Source organism: Adiantum capillus-veneris, chromosome 27 (genome assembly GCF_014529385.1).
Source record: "Adiantum capillus-veneris isolate H3 chromosome 27, ASM1452938v2, whole genome shotgun sequence".
Classification (NCBI taxonomy): domain Eukaryota; kingdom Viridiplantae; phylum Streptophyta; class Polypodiopsida; order Polypodiales; family Pteridaceae; genus Adiantum; species Adiantum capillus-veneris.
In genome coordinates this window covers 73616682-73638731 of record NC_140957.1, presented here as the reverse complement: position 1 = coordinate 73638731, position 22050 = coordinate 73616682, and the positions used below count along the sequence as shown (strand labels likewise).

Genomic DNA, 22050 nt, shown 5'->3' with positions numbered 1-22050 from the left:
TATCATCAAAAGATAAGGCCACTCCTTTCCATGTGACAGTGTGTCCCACTTTGTCCCCTTCTATGTGATCCATGTGCCTTCATTTGTCATCCCTGTGTATTCTTTTGTCTTTATAATTATTTTATTTATTTCCTTAATGATAATTTACTTTACATTTTTAAGTTAAACTTTACAGTCTTATATTAACTTTACAGTAGTAAAAGAAAATTCTACAATCAGTAAATAAGTCTTGCAATAAGTGAGTTAGTGATTCATATAGCTAAACATGTCAGAATTTTGTAGCGTAAATTTTAATTTCTAGGTTTTCTCAACCTACAATTTATAATTTGAACTCGAATATCTTAAATAAGGAGTGATGGTTCCAAAAAATACAAATGCGTAATAGAACTTGTGTGCAATTTGAAAGTAGAGACCTTACAATCTCCCCAACTTAGAATTTGAGATGCCCTCATCTCAAGAACAGTGAAGGGTAATCCTTAAGAAGAGATGTCTCATCTTCCCAAGTAGCATCTTCTATAGGGAAATCCTTCCATAAGATAAGATGTTCTTTGATGGATCTATTCCTAAGCTTTCTCTCTCGAGTTTCTAGGATAGTATCAGGTTGGAGTTGTAGAACATCTTGAGTAGGTAAAATGATTTGCTCATCATCAAGGACATGGTCAGGGTTATATACATAAGGTTTTAACAGACTTACATGAAATACATCATGCACTTTGAGATGAGAAGGGAGTTTTAGTCTATAAGCTTGATCACTTACAACCTTGATTATTTCGTAAGGTCCACAATATCGGTAGCTAAGCTTCTTATACCTTCCGAGAGATAGATTGCTCTTTTTGGGTTTTACTCGTAAGAAAACTTTGTCACCTTCTTTGAAAATTCGATCAGATCTTTTTAAGTCGGCGTACTTCTTTTGTCGATCTTGAGCCGCTTGAATATCCCTTCGAATAGCTTTGGTTTGAGCTTCCATTTCTTCAAGCACTTTCTTTGAGGCTTCTACCCTTATAGTGGGGTCAGAAAAGTTAAGAGGTGATAAACATTCTTGACCATAAAGAGCATTAAAAGGTGTCATTCCAATACTTCTATGAGTAGAGGAATTGTATGCATACTCTACCAAGGGTATGTATTGAATCCACTTGCGAGGTTCTCTATTGCATTAGGCTCTGAGGATGTCTTCAATTACTTGATTAACTCTTTCAGTTTGGCCATCAGTTTGAGGATGATAAGCAGTAATAAAACATAATTGGGTTCCAATAGCTTGAAACAATGATACCCAAAACTTTGAAGTAAACTTGGCATCACGATCGCTAACAATCCTCTTGGGTAAACCATGAATTCTGAAAACCTCCTTCACAAACAAACGAGCAATATCTGAAGCTGTAAAGGTTGTCTTGACTGGGATTAAGTGAGCCACTTTAGTAAGCAAGTCGACTATGACCATGATTGAATCATATCCAGCTTGGACAGGAGGAAACCCGGTGATAAAGTCCATGCTAATACATTCCCATTTCATTTGGGGAATATCTAAAGGATGTAATTTACCTGGCATCTTTAGTCTCTCTGCCTTAATCCTTTGACAAGACAAACACTGCTTGACATAGCGAAGGACATCACCCTTCATACCTTGCCAATAGAAACTTCTGCGAATTGCATTGATGGTTTTGGCATAACCTGGATGTCCTGAAGTTGGGCCATCATGTGCTTCATATAGGATAGCATTCCTTAGGGTAGAATCCTTAGGTATGCATAGTCGATTCCTATAGTAAATTTTCCCATCTTCTAAGGAATAATGTAGAGGTTTAGGCTGATTTGATGATACCCTCTCTTCACGTAGGATACTAGCAAGCATCTGGTAATCTACATCTCTGACAGCAGCATCCAAGACCTTGTCTAAAATAGGGCTGTTAGCCATGGAAATTGCCCCCAGAAAAGCTTTACAGCTTAGGGCATCTGCCACAACATTATCCTTACCTGGTCTAAATTTAATATCAAAAATCATATTCGTGCATGAGCTCTATCCATCTCCTCTGTCTCATATTAAGGTTAGGTTGGGTAAAAATCCACTTAAGACTCTTATGATCTGTTACCAATTGGAATTTGCGTCCCAATAGATAATGTCTCCATATCTTGAGAGCATGAATAACTTCTAGCAATTCTAAATCATGTGTAGCATAATTCACTTCATGAATCCTAAGCTTCCGAGAAGTATGAATTCTTGGGTGAAATCTGGAAGTTTTAAGAGAGGTTCTGAAGCAAGATACTCTTTAAGCTGTTTGAAGCAAGATTCATGTTTTTCTTCCCAAATTATCGTAGCTCCTTTCTTTAGCAAGTCAGTTAGTGGTGCAGCTTTAAGAGCATAGTCCTTTACAAAGATCCTGTACCACCCTGTGATACCTAAGAACCCTCTGACTTCGGTTTGTGAAGTGGGTTGAGGCCATTCCACAATATCTTTGACTTTGTCAGGGTCAACAGAGACTCCTTCAGGTGAAATGATAAACCCTAAGTAACAGACCTTAGGGGTAAAGAAGGTACATTTTCTCTTCTTTGCATACAGCTTATTTTGGCGTAAAAGCTCTAACACTTTCCTAACATGTCCTTCATGCTCTTCCTCTGATTTGGAATAAATTAAGATATCATCAACGAATACTAGGACAAAATCATCCAAGAATTCTCTAAAGATATTGTGCATCAGACGATTGAAAGTTGCAGGAGCATTCGTAAGTCCGAAAGCCATCACTGTAAATTCGTAATGACCATAACGAGTGTTGAAAGCTGTTTTGGAGATATCAGCCTCCTGGATTCGAATTTTATGATAGCCAGATCGAAGATCGATCTTTGTGAATATTTTGGCTCCATGTAATCTGTCCAGCATCTCATCAATACGAGGAATTGGATATTTATTCTTGATGGTAGCCTGATTTAAGCCCCTATAATGTATGCAAAGTCGAAGAGAGCCATCCTTTTTCTTTTGGAAGAGAACAGGTGCACCCCATGGAGATGTACTGGGTCGGATAAACCCTTGCTCAATCAACTGCTTGAGCTGCTCCTTGAGTTCTATAGCCTCTGGAAGTGACATCTTGTATGGCGCTCTTGAGACTGGTTCACTACCTGGAAAAATTTTGATTTCATGGTCTACCTCCCTGGGTAGTGGTAGTTCAGAAAGTTCAGCAGGGAAAACATCCGAAAATTCTTCTAGCCACATTGGTTCAGGGTTGGAAGAAGATTTTTCTACTTTGTTTAGCTTGAATACAAAAATTTGTTGACCCTTGCGTAACCCTTTCAAAAGACGATTAGCTTTGACCAAGTAAGCTTTTGGTCGTCCATTCTGGCTTTGAATAGTGACTTCTTGACCTAGGTTGTCCACAAAAGTAACACTTCCTTGGGCACAATGGATATTGGCATTATGACCGGCTAACCAATCCATTCCAAGAATTCCGTCATAGATTCCTATGGGTAAGGTTCGAAAAGTAGCAGAAGTAGAGTATTCTCCCAACTTGAAATCTATTTTGCCCACAGTGTACTGAGATACCACCTCCTTTCCATTGGCTAATTCAACTCTCATCTTTCTTGTAGGATGTTGATTAAGTCCTAACCTCCTTAAACATTTAGGTGACAAGAAAGAATGAGTACTACCACAATCAATAAGAAGCTCAAATTTTTCACCTTGGTGATTTGCATGTGTTTGAATGACAACATATTGTTGTCTTGCTCTTGGGTTATCAATTGTAGCATGTAGAGTTGCTCTTTCCTCTTGTTCTCCTCCCAATGTTGGTTCTCCTATGATAGCATTGACTCTAGCATCCATTCTGCACCCTCCACCTCGTCCTCCATTTCTTCCTCCATGATTTATTATTTGGCCTCGTCCTCTAGCTCGATTAGGTGTATTTGTTGCGGAGACTCGCCTAGGACATACATTCCTGAAATGTCCTAGCTCGTTGCATTCATAGCATCTAAGATCTGCATTTTGAGCTCCATTTGCTGAAGCTGCAACTATTGGATGAGTTTGGTGAACTGGGTGAACTTGCCTTTGGTTCCACATCATAGACCGTCCTCTCCTTCCAGCATTCCTTAAATTTCCATTTCGTACCCTTTGAGAGTTTGACATCTCTTTAGCTAAGGGTTTAGCTCTTAAAAGAGCATCTTGCAAATTTACAGGCCTCATGGCTTCTAGACGAGTATTTAAAGGAGAATTTAGCCCTTGGCAGAAACGGGCTACTTGTTGATCTGCGGTCATTGGCGGAGCATAGCGCCTAAGAGTTACAAATTTGGAGTAGTATTCTTCCACTGTAAGATGAAACTGACATAAGTTGAAGAATTCATTCATCTTAAGGGATTCGTGTGCAGGTGGAAGATAACGTCCTTTGACAGCATACTTAATGTCTTCCCAAGTTTGAGTGTTTTGAGCTACTTGATTATCTTTGCAGTGTTGTTTTCACCAAAGCTTGGCATCCCCCGTGAGACGAAACATAGCCAACATTGCTTGGTTATCGGGAGTAGTACCAGCAGCAACAAAATAATCCTCCATCTCTTCGAGCCACACTTCTGCATCGCGCTCAACTAGGGCTCCTTCCCCTTTGAAAGAGGGAAGTTTAGCTTGCTTGAGAAGTAGCTTTTTCTCTTGAAGAGATGTGTACACCGCACTCTGTGCAATATAGATTAAGTGAAACTTTATTGGATACTCTAACTTTAATCCACTTTAAGGCAAGACTTGATCAAACAATAATACAAACAAAAGATAATATTAATCCAAACTTTATTTATACACATATTATTTGCTACCAAGGTTGGTAGTCTTTAGGTACAAGGATTGTAATGTCTCTATATTTTGAGTTTAGTGACTACAAAAGGATAGGCTAAAGGATCAAAATAATAAGTTTCCTTTGACTCTTGAAAGCTACGAGTTACACATATGGGTCGAATCCTACCACCATGGATAACTTTTGTAACTTGGTTATAGACCCATTGAGTCTGAGATATCTTTTCTCCTCCCAAGGTAATGGTAGCATCCGGATTCTTAGTACCAAGGAGAAGATAAACTTCGATGAATTTTAACTCCTCTGCCCAACGAAGTTTCTTGAGGTTGGTATCCATGCACCATATCTTGTCAGCATCGATGGTATAGATTCCTCCAGATGGAGTCCAGTTGATACCCCATCCTCTATGCACCCTTGAAATAGGTGGTGCAAACACCCTATCCAAAATCGTCATCACCCTTTTTCGAAACAGATAATTTGGTGATTGGCATGCATTTTCAAACATGATGGTGAACACCTGGAATTTCTGGTAGGCTGAATGAACATTTTCCTGTACCAGGAAAGTTCAGTCTTTAATACCATATAAAAACTCAAAACAATTTTTCTAGGTTCTTCTATTATTTCAAACATTTGCATCCTTCAATATCCAAACATCAATCTAAAAATCTCCCCAAGCTTTAACCTAGGCTCTAATACCAGTGTGAGGTCCCTGCCCCTTTTTGAGAGAAGCGGAGTACCTTTGATAGGTCTCCAATCTTGAGAAAGAAAAACCAACGGACATTGCCTTAGCTACTACATAGCCACGGGCATGAACCGTTAGTGAAGGATTGGTCCTATCTCGCTATGGCGGAGCGTGACCACCATAACCCTATTTAAAAACTATCTATAATCAATTATACCTAAAAGTATAAATCTTAGAGTGACCAACCTGTGCGCTTTTTTCCCCATGTTTCAGAAGCACAGCCGCCAAGTTTTGTCTCTTTTAAGATTTATGACTAATAAAAAAAAATTCTAGCGTTGGAAAGTTACCCAACTCATCGGGTCCACCCGTCCATAGAATGATACCGTCGCGGTATCATTCTCCCACTTTCCACACCACACTCACTCTTCTTTTGTTATCTAATTACTACCACACTGTTTAAACATACATGTTCCTTTACTTTATTTATGATACTGGTTCGTTAAAACAGCCCTTTAAACAGTATTACAAACAATTATCTAACAAGAAGTCGTCCAATTTTAAACCAACAACCCTTGGATTAAGTTCACTCAAGAATCTTTACTGGCGCTATTATGTCCGATCGGTGTATACATTATTCATAAAAACCCTTGTCCTCATGAGCGTCCCATCCTGCTCGACAAGTACTCGTTGTGCTAATCTGGACGTACTCCCCTCACAGCAACAACGGTGCCAATCTGGGCGTCATCCTCATGCCACGGCAAAACAAAACTGCAGTATCCAGCTGGGCTAATCTGGGTGTACTCCCACCACAGCATCAGCGGTGCCATCCTGGGTGTCATCTCACGCCTCGGCAACTGTCACATAATACCAGCACTAATAAGTAGAGAGACTTGAGAAAAACCATACCGAAGGTTTTGGACAAACATTCTTTCCTATAGCAACCAGTTTAACCAGACAATCTTTCCTACTTGTCAAACATATGACGAGTTTCTTGGGGTTAAGCCCCGTGGTTTCGGTCCGTGTTTTCTTTTTATAAGGTAAATAATATATTCATATGGTCTCGCATATGCAATGATGTATAACTTGAAACTACAATACTAACCTGTACCATAGCTCCGAATTGTCCGATTAGTGGAGACATAGCATGTTCCGCAGGAGTTGCACCGTTACTTGTACCGGCTTCATGATCATTAGCGCCTTGTGTTCGAGCACGCTTTGGAACCATTTTTTTGTACTACACTTATATTATACACTTCGAACTTTAAATTGGTCAATTTCTCTAGTAATCTCCTTGTTTCCAAAGAGAGTCTGTAATTTGAACCCTCGCCAACTCGGATTCACACTTAGTGTTGTTGTTTTACATCTAATTTCTATACATCAAATATTTGCTAATCGTAATTAATTAAAAATTAAATGTGTAAACTATGAGTGAAAGTTTAGGAATGCATTACTTTTATGCTTCACATTTCTAATCCAATTCTAATTTCAATTTCTATACTTTAACTAAATCAATTTTTTTAGTATTATTCAAAATTCTACTTAATCTAATTGACAATAAAATTGGTGAATGAGAATTTCATCATGTATAATAAGAATATGATGAGTTCTCTTATGTATTAACTTTCAATTAACAATATATAAGTTAATAGTGAAGATGTATTAACTAGAGAGAGTAGGTATACTTAGAGAGATTAGAGTAAGAGAAAACATACACACACATCTTTTCTAAAGTTAATAGAATCTTACTATCCATTAGAAAGATTAGAGTAAAAGAGAACACACACACATACTTTTCTAAAGCTAATTGAATCTCACCAATCTATTAGAGAGATTAGAGTAAAAGATAACACACACACACACATATCCTTCTTAAAGCTAATTGAATCTTACTAATCTATTAGAAGATTAGAGTAATAGATAGCGCACACACACACATAACTAATTGAATCTTACTAATCTATTAGAGAGATTAGAGTAATAGATAGCACATACACACACATATTTAATTGAATCTTACTAATCTATTAGAGAGATTAGAGTAGGAGATAGCACACATACACACATATCCTTCTTAAAACTAATTGAATGCTCAATTAATACACACCTTATTAGTCCACTAGAGTTTTTGCTCTCTTAGTGGTTTGTGGATGCCTTCTCTCTAAGAGAAGTGGCAACACTTCGTGAGTGCTATAGAGGCAATATCTATGTGTAAAGTGTGAGCATGGATGCTCTATTTATAGCAGAAAGAAAAACGTCCAACTTTTTTTTTCAATTTTTTTATAAATTTTTTTAATACAAAAATAATTTTTTATTTTTTTATTTTTCTTCCAAAAATCATACCCACGTTTTTGGTACCCTTGTGGTACCCATGAGCTTGACCACTTTGTCATTATCATCAAAAGATACGGCCACTCCTTTCCATGTGACAGTGTGTCCCACTTTGTCCCCTCCTATGTGATCCATATGCCTTCATTTGTCATCCCTGTGTATTTTTTTGTCTTTATAATTATTTTATTTATTTCCTTAATGATAATTTACTTTACATTTTTAAGTTAAACTTTACAGTCTTATATTAACTTTACAGTAGTAAAAGAAAATTCTACAATCAGTAAATAAGTCTTGCAATAAGTGAGTTAGTGATTCATATAGCTAAACATGTCAGAATTTTGTAGCGTAAATTTTAATTTCTAGGTTTTCTCAACCTACAATTCATAATTTGAATTCGAATATCTTAAATAAAGAGTGATGGTTCAAAAAAATACAAATGCGTAATAGAACTTGTGTGCAATTTGAAAGTAGAGACCTTACAAGTGTCACGTGGAAAGCTAATGGTAACAAAACTTTTTTTCTTCCTATGGATGTGTTTAGTTGAGGCTTGGTGTGCTTGATTGTTACCATAAAGTTCTCTCAACAAAGATGGGTCATTTAAGTGTAAGCAATGTAAACCAAATCAATATTTTGTTTGTTAACCTTATAGTTTATAAGTACACCTGCAATTTTGAGAAACTTTTCAATATTGTGAGTTGAACTATATGTGAATGCAATTTTCTTGTTGATGCATAATAAGTTTTTGACACACGCCCTCTTAGATATCGTATCTTGTACTATGATTACTATTGCTACTTACATGACACCTAGCTATGATGAATAACTTAAAAAAGCTTTGAGTTGTGCCTCTACAATCGGAGCTCGAGAGGTTGGTGTGCAGATAATAGTAGCCAAGAAAGCCTTCCTCATGTTTGGTATAGTGCAACCCATCCATTCTTTGTCATCGCATCTACCTACCTTCCCAACAAAATTAAAAAAAAGGAGCTCGATGTCATCCACAATAGGAGATCTAATGCTCCAAGGTGGTGATCCATGACCTTCTTATATGACGGTATGAACTAGCATAGAACTCGAGACGTTGAGACTTTATTGTCCCATAATGGATATATGCTTGGTGAATATCATATCATCTAGTTCATCAAAAAATTGCTTATGTGATCTATCGGGTTTGTCCTCCTTTCACCTTTCCAGTGCCACTTTGATAATCTCTCTCTCTCTCTCTCTCTCTCTCTCTCTCTCTCTCTCTCTCTCTCTCTCTCTCTCTCTCTCTCTCTCTCTCTCTCTCTCTCACACACACACACACACACACACGTGTGAGCTATCGGGTTTGTCCTCCTTTCACCTTTCCAGTGCCACTTTGATAATCTCTCTCTCTCTCTCTCTCTCTCTCTCTCTCTCTCACACACACACACACACACACACACACACTGACAGTGTGTGTGTGTGTGTGTGTGTGTGTGTGTGTGTGTGTGACAACACCAAATCTCTCTCTCTCTCTCTCTCTCTCTCTCTCTCTCTCTCACACACACACACACACACACACACTGACAGAGAGAGAGAGAGAGAGCTCTGGTGTTGTCACACACACACACTGACAGTGTGTGTGTGTGTGTGTGTGTGAGAGAGAGAGAGAGAGAGAGAGCTCTGGTGTTGTGTGTGTGTGTGTGTGTGTATGTGTGTGTGTGTGTGTGTGTGTGTGTGTGTGTGTGTGAGAGAGAGAGAGAGAGAGAGAGAGAGAGATTATCAAAGTGGCACTGGAAAGGTGAAAGGAGGACAAACCCGATAGATCACAGGTGTGTTTTTGTGTGTGTGTGTGTGTTAACCCTCACGGCTCACGGACACCCCATCACCTACGACGGACGTGTATTATGTATTTGGTAGAGTCAGGTACCGGGCTTGTCGGACCAATAGGAAAAGGGTAAGAGTGATCGCCGATGAGAGGCACACTCTAACTGGGACATTCAAGGGATTAGTTGGCTACGCATGGGCGCCCAAGTGTGAATGGGGTGAGCTCATATAAAAGCCAATTAAACCTAAAATTCACTCATTCTCTCATTTGTGCAATAGAAGAGTGCTCTTTCTCCATCTTCTTCTTCTTCACCTCCTTGTGTGTGTGTATGTGTGTGTGTGTGTGTGAGAGAGAGAGAGAGTGCGATCGGGCATTGCGGCGGCACGACGGCGGTGAAGCGGTTGAGCGCGACATAGCGACGTCTCCTTCTTCTTCGCGGCGAGGAATCCTCCACGGCAGGAGCATAAAGCGGTGAGTGACACACCATTGCCCTCTTTTGAGCTTACTAGTTAAGCTAGTTGTGTGCTTGGAGCCGTCTATGGCTCGCACACGGTGTAACGGCAAGTCCCTTGCTTGGACAGTGCGGCAAGGAGCGCACATTTTTGGCGCCGCTGCCGGGGAATCGCCCTGCACTAAGCCCAAGAGGCACTTTGTGCTTCTCCTATGAGTTGTTTGTAGTAGGAAAGAAGAGGAAGAGGAAGAGGAATGAGTTGTTTTTCTGTAAGTTGTTAATTTCTGTGTTGTCTGCAAGTTCTGTGATGTCTGCATAATGTTGTGTTTTCTGTTTGCACACAGTCTTTGCAAAATTAGTAGTCGTTAGCTTGTTTGCAGTGAATGAATAAGCAGGTAGGCAATTAGCAATTTCTGTTTGCACACAGTCTGTACACAGTTTTCTGTCAAGGTTTGGCTGCACACAGTGTTTGCACAGCAAGGTAGTGAGAGAGGAAGTAGGTGGACAGTTAGCTCACTGTCAGCAAGCAGTTAACAGATTAGTTAGTGGTTAGCAGCACTGTTAGTAAGTAGATAAGGTAGTGAGCTGTATGTGAGTTGTGAGCTGTTGACTGGGAGGTTCGGTAGGTGACAGTGTGTGTGGCCAAGAAAGGGTCACCAAAACCGCACGCGGTCGTCACCCCAAAAAAAAAAAAAAACTAGAAAAAAATTAAAATTAAAATTAAAAAAAAAAACCGATCGGGATCATTTCCCCAAGCCCAAGCCCAAGCCCAAGCCCAGGCCTCAGTCCTCAGTCTTATGATATATACTAGACTCACTCTTATATATATACCCTACCCCCTCAAGAGGGAATGAGAGCATGTGGGGCAAGTCCTCCACTCTCCTCCCTTCTCTTCCCACTTGCACCCTTAGACTTTCTAATTCGGGCCTAGTTCCCTACTAGAAATTGACAGTTTTAGGGATTCCGAGGGCATAAAGTGACCAAACGGAGGGCTGTAAAGCACGGCATGTCCCTCTGACCGAGACGCTCGTTTTAAGCTATCATACGTTCTATTCTATAGCTGGGTCAAAAAAAAGGACCAAAAAATCAAAAAATAAATAAATAAGAAAAGACTTGGGTTGCAAAACACGCAAAATTACTAGGTGAGCAGCCTTCACGGGCCCTCACTGACACTTCTAGGGGATCCAAGTCATATGAACCTACGCTCTGGACGAGTGTTAGAGCACGAGCATATTGGTAGTGCCTCCATTTACGCGGGCACCCATTATTCATCCACCCTAGGTTCTGGACCTTCAGCCGGGACTCAAGGTAGCGCGACCCAAGATCCTCATATCGCGTCTAGTGATTCTTCCTCTGACTACGAAGTCATGGAGGGGTATCCTACACCAAACCCTGATAGTTCAAGTCAAGACATGCATGCCATGGGCCCACGGCCCGGGTCCAGCGTGTTTAGCCACTTAAAAGAGACCCTTAGTAGAGCTACTCGCTCCGAACATGCGGTTAATGAAATAAATGAAGGGAGTGGAGAAGTAAATTCGTCATTCATGCCTAAAATGGACCCTATGCTTCTTGAGAGTGTGCATATGAATGTTCCATCCACTGCACCTCCTGATCCTTTAGGACTATCTCCCTCTGAGGTTTTACTACCGGATGGTAGGAGTCTTGCCGAAGTACAAGAGATCGAACGCTATATGCAAGCAACAAGGGAGTGGGAAATTGAGAACCTACGAAGGCTAGAACAAAGTCGAGCCCTGAAAGCAAAGGCTCCTATGACAACAATCATGCCAGCCGAGAAACCGAGTGCTCCCAAGGTAGCAGTCACGGAGGGGCAAGCTATGGGGAGCAATAATGCTTCCACTTCAAGGGAAACCTCCAGCACGCCAGGCCTAGATGGGATATTCCTAAACGAAAATTGGGAGTATGACCTACAAGAAGAAGCTTTAACTGATCGGTACACAGGACACACCTATCATGTGGGTTGGTTAGATGTTCTACAATCCACATCGGGTGCTACTAGCATAGATGAACAACAACAGAAAGTCTGTGATGTCCTCCATAGGATTGTCGAGTTAGAAAGACAGAACACAGGGATCAACATGCCTTCAACAGGCCTAATTAGATTCTTGGATACGGGAAAGGCCAACCAACCAACCCTATCACAAATGGAGACTCCCTCAGTGAGCCCCATTGATCCTCCATATGTTGTTTCGCCGGGAGCCTCAATACAATCTGAGCCCACAAGTGGCATCTTTACCTTCATCTAGCTCATCTTTCTCTTAATGACACTATGGCTACCATGCATATCCCAATGGTGAGCATGACAAGAAGTACACCATGGAGTTCATTTGTTAACACTGCGCCGATGCCTAGTAGCACAGTGCCCCCAACTATACCTACATGTATGTATCAATCATGTGCACCTGTCGTACCTCAGCCTCATGTAGCTCCTACACCTCCGATTATTCCAAGAGCTTACAATCCACAATGGCGTTATCCAAGCTCTTATACAAGTGGAGCCATGCCATTTAATAATAACATGCCATATCAGGCACCCCCTATACCTAGGGCCACGCCTGTAAACTTTGGACCACCGTCTGGTACACCACCATACGAAATATGGGACCCAAGAGCCGCGCGTATGCCAAGGCCAAGGCCAACTCCCATCTCACATGTGGTTCCAGGAGCACATACACCCATTATACCTGCTCAAATAGGAGATTTGGCAGCATTTGCTCAAACTATCGGTCTCTCTATTGCGGAAAACATGCGTAGTGCACCTGATAGAGAGCCTAGGAGCAAGGCAGTTCAAGTAGCTAAGCTCACACAGAAATTCAGTGGAGACGGAGATGCTAGAAAGCATATGGAAGTCTTTGAACATGTGTGCGATTCCTTGGAAGAGCACAATGAGCTACATAAGTGTAAGGCTTTGAGTTTGACCCTAAGCGGAAAGGCTGGAGATTGGTATAGAACCTTAAGAATAGAAGAGAAAACAATCTACTCTACTCTTAGGAGACTGTTCTTAAAAGAATACATACGAGAGGGAGTACTTTGGGGTGTAGCCTCTCAGCTCCAGAAAGCCCAACAAGAAGAAGGTGAATCCGTGAGAGACTTCATTAGTCGCCTAAAGAATTTGAATTCTCGATGCAATCCAAACGAGCGATTCAACAACAACCAATTGCTCGATAGATTCATTAGGGGACTATGACATGAAAGTATCTATAATGGCCTAGTCATTAGAGGTATCACTACTTGGGAAGCAGTCACCATGAATGAAATCCAATTGGAGGATAATTTAATGATTGCAGGAGAAAGAGTGTCTGCCGAGCCGAAGTCTAGTAGCTCGCAAGCGTCAGGGCATGAGCCAATGAAGATAAAGACAATCGTGAAAGAGCAAACGATATCTGAGATGACTTTGGCAGATCTCACCAAGGCCATCCAAGAAAGCCTTAGGGGTAATCGTGCTCCACAAAACACTCATATGTATCCAAGAAGGGAGCAACAATGGTGCTCAATTTGCTTGGGCCCACATACTACGAGTGAATGCCCTACTTTCAGAGTAAAGTTTAACGGGACTTGTAACGCGTGTGGTAGGTATGGCCATCAAGCGAAGGATTGCCTAATGCTTAAACGCATCATGGAAAATAGACCGCCTATAGCTTGGACAGACTCACCTCGAGTTCCTGCATTGATGCCTACCCCACCCATGGAGCAACAGCTGCCATTACAGCACATGGTCCCTAGAACCCAAAATGTGGTCCAAACCACACCGTTGCCACCTCCAGTGCTAGGACCGCAACCCCCTCATCCAAGAGTTACACCTATGAACCAAATAGGTTGCGAGTCATCTAATACTTATGTAGATTGCGAAGAAGACATAGACTCTAGTATCATCTATGGAGTCGACATGCTTGAGGAGTGTCCCATGTACTATATGGAAGACCATTGGGGACAAATCAAACCGGTATATCAAGCTACTGCACTAGCAGCAAGAGGCCAAAACATTAATAGTTTTTCCAGGAGACCACCTCTTCAGTGCTACGAATGTGGTGGACCACATCGAGTAGCTGAGTGCCCCATTAGAATACAAAAGAATGCCGCACTAATGCAAACAAGTCAAGGGAGTGCATTGGCAATGCCAATACTCACTTGCAATCGTTGTGGCATAGATCATTTGATCGCACATTGTCCTAACAATCCAAACGCACCGAAAATCACACCATTGAACATAATAGAGATTGTTGATGGGACACCACCAACTATAAACATAGCACCAGTGAATGCACTCACACGGTCGATGCTCCAAAAGCAAAATTACATCCTCGAAGAGAGAGATGCTGCATCCATTGGCCAAGCGAGAAAGAAGAAAACATGAAGAAAGAAATCCCTTAATGCTTCTAGCTCAAAGCCTAGTTCAAAGACTAACATAGGGACAGGAGAGGATCCCGTGTATATGAATGACCCTGAGGATGACTCAGATTCTTCGATAGAGACCACGGAGACCAAAACTATTACTACAAAGGGAAAAGCCAGTGAGGAGGATCACGAGAGGGAATTATGACGAGCACCAAAAGAGTATTCAAAGTTAAACCACCCAGTTGCGAACCCCCAAGATAAGCCACGAGAGACGAAAAATGAGGATTGCAAGAGAAAGATTGGAACCTATCCAAACCCAACAGTGGAAATTGAACGAGTCCAACAACTGAGGGGTTTGGTGAACCTGAACCCAAACATATCCAGATGTCGGACACAGTGTTTCCCACACAAGTTCAACCTCACAAGAACTACAGGCCGTTAGCTATACCCAGTATCATTCGGGAAGAGAGTGAGGGTAGGACATCTGAAAGTGGACACACACCTTTCCTACTATAGAGAATGTTTGGTGAGGGAATGCCCGACCCCCTTGAGGAAGTGGAGATTCCATCTTCACCATTCTCTTGTCAGGGTCCTACGTCCCACAAGATGCCATTAAATGTTGCCAAATTGATGGATTTCATGTCTTCAGAAGTTAGAACCACCATCATGTCCAAACTATATAAAGACCCCGAGCTAGTCTCAGCTCTTCGAGCCTTCCTCAATGGAGAATTACAGGCCGGATTACCACAGTTTGCACATATGAACAAACCTGACTCGGTAATGAATGATGAGGAACATTTAGCACCACCATCTGACCTAGCGGGACATGAATCTGTAATTGAAGTACCCGTTAAAAAGTTGGGGCAATACTTTGAAGGTGATGAATCTAATGCTACTCTGCCAATCACTACTAAAGGATTAAATGTAAAGGGAGTCCTTAACGGTGGTGCGGGAGTCAGCATGGTGACAAAGAGTTGTTGGGAGTCTATGGGGCGACCTCACCTTGAAGCCACAAGCGTAGTGGTAAAAATGGCTAATGGATCTATTGTTACGCCTATTGGAATGCTTAAGGATCTCAGGATCAAGGTCTTGGGACACAAGGTAAGGCAGACTTTCATTGTTATGGATTTTTCCAAGCATCCTATGTCATTTGAGATGATCTTAGGGCGTCCATTCATGAGGGAAGCAAAAATGGTGCATGACTGGTCCAAAAACCACGTCTACTTACAGTTCCAAGACTCTGTCATTCGAGTTGATCTTTTAAGTGGTCGCACGTATCCTCTACAAAATAAATTCATCATTGATAATCAATCAGACACAACAATTCACTCAGCTCCATTACAGTATTGTTACACGTGTAACGAAGACACGGATATTGGGGAGAAATCTCCTTATATGGATATCCTACCCGGAATGGCTGAGTCAGACAATGTCGATTGGGTACACCTAGCGGCAACTATAGATACATGGGGAGCTAGAGGAACAACCTGGGTAACACCAGATGGGGAAGAGATACCACACATTGCACCAGTAAACATGTTAGGTGTAGCGCATGTAACAACCGATGATAAGAAAGAGGCACACCTACCTGAGAGTGAAACCGATGATTCCTCAAAGGCTTCAGGCCAATACACATCAGAAACGGAATCTCAGGGAGAAATGGATTCAGAACCTGAGGAAACATCGAGTGAGCCAAGTATAGAAACTGAACACTCAAGGTCTAGGACGACCATCTATGGTAATTTATATGAGAGTGAAGAAGATACAAGCGAAGACCTATCAAGCGAGTCGAGTTCAAACATTTACCAAAATCAAAACCTTAACAAGAAACAAAGGTCATATAAGAGACGGCGATATCGAGCAAATGTGAGAGCTAGGATAAACAAGGAAAGATCTACTGCATAATGGCTTAGCTATCTAGGGGCATGTGATGCTCATCGAAAGCTAGTAGACAATTGGGGTGAACATCTCGAGAGTGTCATGTGGTGCAGCCTGCGACCCATTGACCTCACTCAATTGGAAGTTACAGAGCCGAAATTGAATTGAACTATAAGAAGACGTCAAAACCAAGAGTTAGCACAACAACAAAAGGAGGCAGAACTAAAAGAAAGGTCTCCATCAGGACAAGAGCCTGCTGATTTACATACGGCTCCTGAACATTTTAAATCTTATACCACGGGGGAGCGAAAGGTTGTGTATGCCAAAGCCCAACAAATACCTACCAATGGAAGCACTGGAGTCTATGATGGTCCAGTGGTAGTTAAAGAGATAGAATTAGCAGAACCAGGTTAGGAGTCTAAACCAGTCTTTATTGCTCAAGACCTTACCGAAACTGAAGAGGCTGTACTTAAGGAGCTCTTCAAGGAATACAAGGATATCTTTGCTTGGACATATCATGACATGAAGGGCGTTCCACCTTCTGTGGTGCAACATACAATTCCCATGATCAACACTGCTAAACCCGTCCAGCAACGACCCTATCCAATGAATCCTAAGTACGCCAAAATTGTACAAGAGGAGATTGAAAAACTTATCAAATGTGGATTCATATACCCTATTGAGCACTCATAATGGGTTTCTCCAATAGTCATTGTGCCAAAAAAGAATGGGAAACTAAGAGTGTGCGTGGACCTCAAGAAAGTTAATGCAGCCACTAGGAGAGATCATTATCCCTTGCCATATTCAGAACATGTGCTTTAAAGAGTTGCGGGCAAGGAAGCTTATAGCTTTTTAGATGGGTACTCTGGTTACAATCAAATCACAATTGCATTAGAGGACCAAGCTAAAACTGCTTTTATCACAGAGTTTGGAGTGTTTGCATTTCGTGTTATGGCTTTTGGCTTAACAAATGCCCCTGCTACATTCTAACGATTAATAAACACTGCGTTTAAAGAATTTCTAAGGGAGTTTTGTGAAGCTTTCCTAGACGACCTTTGTGTTTATTCTTCTTGGGAGAAGCATTTGTTATATCTACGAAAAATATTTGAAAGGTGCAGATTTTATTGCATCTCATTGAACCCTTTCAAATGCCAATTTTGGGTTAAGCATGGAGTCATTCTAGGGCATATAGTGTCCAAGAACGGGATATCCACAGATGAGAGTAAGATTAAAGCCATTGCCGATTTGCACCACCTACGAACTATAAAGGAGTTCAAAGATTTATGGGCCATGTTGGTTATTATCGAAGGTTTATTTTAAACTTTGCCGAGATAGCGCGTCCATTGTACAAGCTTCTTATCGAGTTTCACTGGACGGAAGAATGTCATCAATCTTATGAGTTATTAGATAAGGCCCTAACAAGTGCTCCAATCCTGCGAACACCCGATTGGAATGTACCTTTTCATGTGCATATTGATGCATCAACTTTTGCTATTGGGTGTGTTCTAACTCAACCAGGAGAACATAAATTGGACTACCCTATTAGCTTTGCAAGTCGCCAATTAAACGATGCCGAGATGAACTACACTACTACAGAGCGCGAAGGTCTAGCTATGATTTACGCAGTAAAGAAATTTCTCTATTACCTTCTTGCTACCAAGTTTGTGTTTTATGTTGATCATCAAGCATTGCTATATTTGGTAAACAAGCCGTGTTCCACAGGTTGAATTACACGATGGTTGTTAATTCTTCTTGAGTTTGACTTCACCGTTGTTGTGAGGCCTGGGAGGAAACATGTCATGGCGGATCATTTATCTCGTATCCCTAATGGCGAAGCTCCTACGGGGGTTGATGATGAATTGCCTGATACTCCTTTGTTCATTGTTGAGACAATGCCTGAATGGAGTGAAAAGATTGTTAACTTCTTAGTTAATGGTTTTCCACCCAAAGAACTGCGAAAAGATATAGCTCGAAAATTAATCAAGGAATGCGAACCCTATTGCTTACTAGCTGGAACTCTCTATAAGAGAGGAAAATATGATGTTCTTAGACGCTATGCCCGCGAGGATGAGTATTTATATATTCTACAAGAGGCACACATGGGCGTAGCTGGTGGTCACTTTTCAGGAAAGTTGACTGCCCAAAAGATCTTACAGGCAGGCTATTGGTGGCCCACTCTGTTTAAGGATGCATCACTTTTTGCAAAGGGATGTGATGAATGCCAACGCTTCAAGAAGCCACAAAGAAGGGATAGGATGCTTCTACATCCCATCAAGGTAACCCAACCATTTTAAAAGTGGGGCTTAGACTTTGTAGGACCGATTAGTCCGGCTGCACGTAACACGCAATCACGATATATCATTGTGGCTACCGACTATGTAACCAAATGGGCTGAAGCAAAAGCAACACGAAAGGCGGATGCAAAAACAACAGCTAAGTTCCTCTTTGAGAACATTATCACACGTTTTGGATGCCCCTTTGAACTTGTGAGTGACAATGGAACTCATTTTATAAATGAATTAATAAAAGAACTCACATCAAACTTCATGATATCTCACCACAAGTCTACACCCTATTATCCCCAAGAAAATGGCCAAGCTGAGAGTACCAACAAAACTCTCATCTCCATTTTGACAAAGACAGTCGAGGCTCATCGCACTGATTGGGACCTAAAGCTTACATCAGCTTTATGGGCTTATCGTACTGCGTATAAAGTTGCTATTAATTGCACACCTTTTAAGATGGTGTATGGCCAAGAAGCAGTGATGCCATGGGAGTTTGTCATTCCTAGTCTTCGAGTAGCTTCTCAAGAAGGTTGGGATGGTAACCCCTTAGTGGAGCGATTATATATCCTGGAAAGGCTAGATGAAGAAAGGCAATTAGCTGTGTGAAATGCTCTAGTGGAGAAGGATAGGAGAAATAAGTGGTTTGATAGCCATTTAAAAGATAAAGACATCAAGGTTGGTGATAAAGTTCTTATGTACGGGGTACGTAATGAAAAGAAGAAATTGAAATACGCTGGTAAGGGGCCATATCGAGTGTGTGAAATTACCCCGCAAGGTACCATTCGTGTGGAGACTCTAGATGGAGTTGAAACCATTGGATTCTTTAATGGGAGTAAATTCAAAAGATATTATTATCCTCTAAGCCAGGAAGAGTTGCAAGCCATCCATCAAAAGAAGGCTGCTAAGGAACAAGCAGAGCTTTTAAAAATCCAAGCAAGAGTTGAGGCTCGAGAACGACAACAACGTCTTAGACGCCAACGAGAGGCTAATCTGGGAATAACGCAAGCATTTTTTGAGGACACAGATGACGACTCATTAGAATCTGAGCCACCCCTATGATACCCAATTGAGCTAAATAGCCCCTATAGGAAAGTACTATACAATGCCTTATTAGATACGGGAGCTAAACACAATTTGTTATCCTATGGAGTTTCTTGTCATTTAGGGAAACCGACCCTATCCCCGAGTACGATGCAAGTCAAGGACATTAATAAAAAGAAAACTGCTATTCTTGTAGTCCTTCAGACCCCTGTTGTCTATGACAATGGAAGCATAGTGCAGAGGTTTCTAGTCATGCGCGCGGGAGCTATGGAAGGCAACGTAAACCTGGGACACACCTGGATGTTGGCAACCAAAATTGAATCACTGTGAAAAGACTTTGGGGGGTCAAAGAAAAAGTAATCAGTCAGGCGATGATTTCATGAGAAATTCCTTTTATGGTAGCTTAACTACAAGGTCTTCTAGATATAGCCTCTAGTCAGCCCTCGAACATGAATACTTGGCTCTCGCGATTAAACAACTTAATTGACCACAAAAATTTAAGAAGCTTACCCATGGTATTAATATTCGATCTCTATTGCCTTTCGACCGTCAAATTAGCGACCCCAGACTTGTTTAATTTTTTACCTTTACATCTGTTTATGCATTTGATTACATTGCAATTTAATGTTCATTGCTGACAAATTGTTTGAAATTCTTTTACCAATCAATTTGTCTACCTAAAACTGCATATGCTTTTTAATCACTTATGAGAATGCAATTACTGTGCCAATGTTGTTTGATTTTGCAGTGACTGAAGAAGGCTAAGGACATTCATCTCAAATGCTCTTCCACCTCGACGAACGAGCTTCAACTCAATAGCTTCCGAGGACGGAATCTACATCAGGAAGGGGGGCATGTTAACCCTCATGGCTCACAGACACCCCATCACCTACGACGGACGTGTATTATGTATTTGGTAGAGTCAGGTACCGGGCTTGTCGGATCAATAGGAAAAGGGTAAGAGTGATCGCCGATGAGAGGCGCACTCTAACTGGGACAGTCAAGGGATTAGTTGGCTAAGCATGGGCGCCCAAGTGTGAATGGGGTGAGCTCATATAAAAGCCAACTAAACCTAAAATTCACTCATTCTCTCATTTGTGCAATAGAAGAGTGCTCTTGCTCCATCTCCATCTCCATCTTCTTCTTCTTCACCTCCTTGTGTGTGTGTATGTGTGTGTGTGTGTGTGTGTGTGTGTGTGTGTGTGTGTGTGTGTGTGTGTGTGTGTGTGTGTGTGTGTGAGAGAGAGAGAGAGAGAGAGAGTGCGATCGGGCATTACGGCGGCACGACGGCGGTGAAGCGGTTGAGCATGACGTAGCGGCGTCTCCTTCTTCTTCGCGGCGAGGAATCCTCCATGGCAAGAGCATAAAGCGGTGAGTGACACACCATTGCCCTCTTTTGAGCTTACTAGTTAAGCTAGTTGTGTGCTTGGAGCCGTCTATGGCTCGCACACGGTGTAACGGCAAGTCCCTTGCTTCGACAGTGCGGCAAGGAGCGCACTGTGTGTGTGTGTGTGTGTGTGTGTGTGTGTGTGTGTGTGTGTGTGTGTGTGTGTGTGTGTGTGTGTGTGTGTGTGTGTGTGTGTGTGAGAGAGAGAGAGAGAGAGAGAGAGAAGGGAAGGGAGAGAACGCACCGGTAATCATTGCACTTTACCATAGTCTGGTGCAATTCCTACCTACAACAAATCTCATTGAGCCTCCGCTCCTTGCTATTGATTGTTGTCATGATGCTAGCCTATCCAACAGGAAGCTCAATTATACTAAAGCAGAACTAGCTCTTGTGACAAACACCACAACAAGGAGATCAAAGAAAGAAGAGACTAGTCTCTCAAAAGAATGAGAAAGCATGAAACATTGCTTGCCTTCTTCCCATGAAACATCAATCAACTTCTATGCCTATGTGTTTGCAAAAGACATTGACATGGATCTATTTGAGAAAGATGTCATGCTTGGTGATGATTTGATCGATATGTTTCCAAATTTGATGCCTTTACATAAGCACAAGAAGTTATTGATGGGCATCCACTCTGGGATGTCATCTCTCTTGGAGCATGTTTAATGTGGAATCTGTGGGCTGTCTTTTTCGGATTCAAAGAGGGCCTTTCTCCAAATGAAATCACATATGTTTGCACCATGAAGGGCACACGTTGATTGCAAGATATGCCAAACATGGATAGGGTGTGTTGTTGTTCACTAGATGTGAAGGGAAGGCTTATCGCTAGATAAAATCACTTATTCTTCATCCGTAAAGTATTGTGGACTTACACAAGACATTGAAATGGATGAGAACATTCATGGTCTTATTGGGTTCTGTTGTAGACAGATTTCATTCTTGGTAGTATTTTGTTTGATATGTATGCCAAATGTGGCATCCTTATGAGGCACAAAAAGCCCTTGATGGGCATTTCCCTTTGCAACCAATGTGCATTTGCAAGAGAGGACATACATGAGAGGATACAAGGTGTTGGGCTGTAGGAAATGGTGAACATGGCTAT

At 41.5% G+C, this 22050-nt stretch overlaps 1 protein-coding gene across 1 annotated transcript in view; it reads left to right on the top strand.

Annotated features, from left to right (window-relative positions):
* LOC147422194 (uncharacterized) overlaps positions 1 to 20567 on the top strand; it is a 59962-nt gene extending 39395 nt beyond the window's left edge. Inside the window, exon 6 of the mRNA XM_086503554.1 lies at positions 20307 to 20567. Within this exon, the coding sequence (XP_086359680.1) occupies positions 20307 to 20313 (7 nt within the window). The 3' untranslated portion in view covers positions 20314 to 20567. The remainder of the gene's footprint in view (positions 1 to 20306) is intronic.
* The last annotated feature ends 1483 nt before the right edge of the window (positions 20568 to 22050 follow it).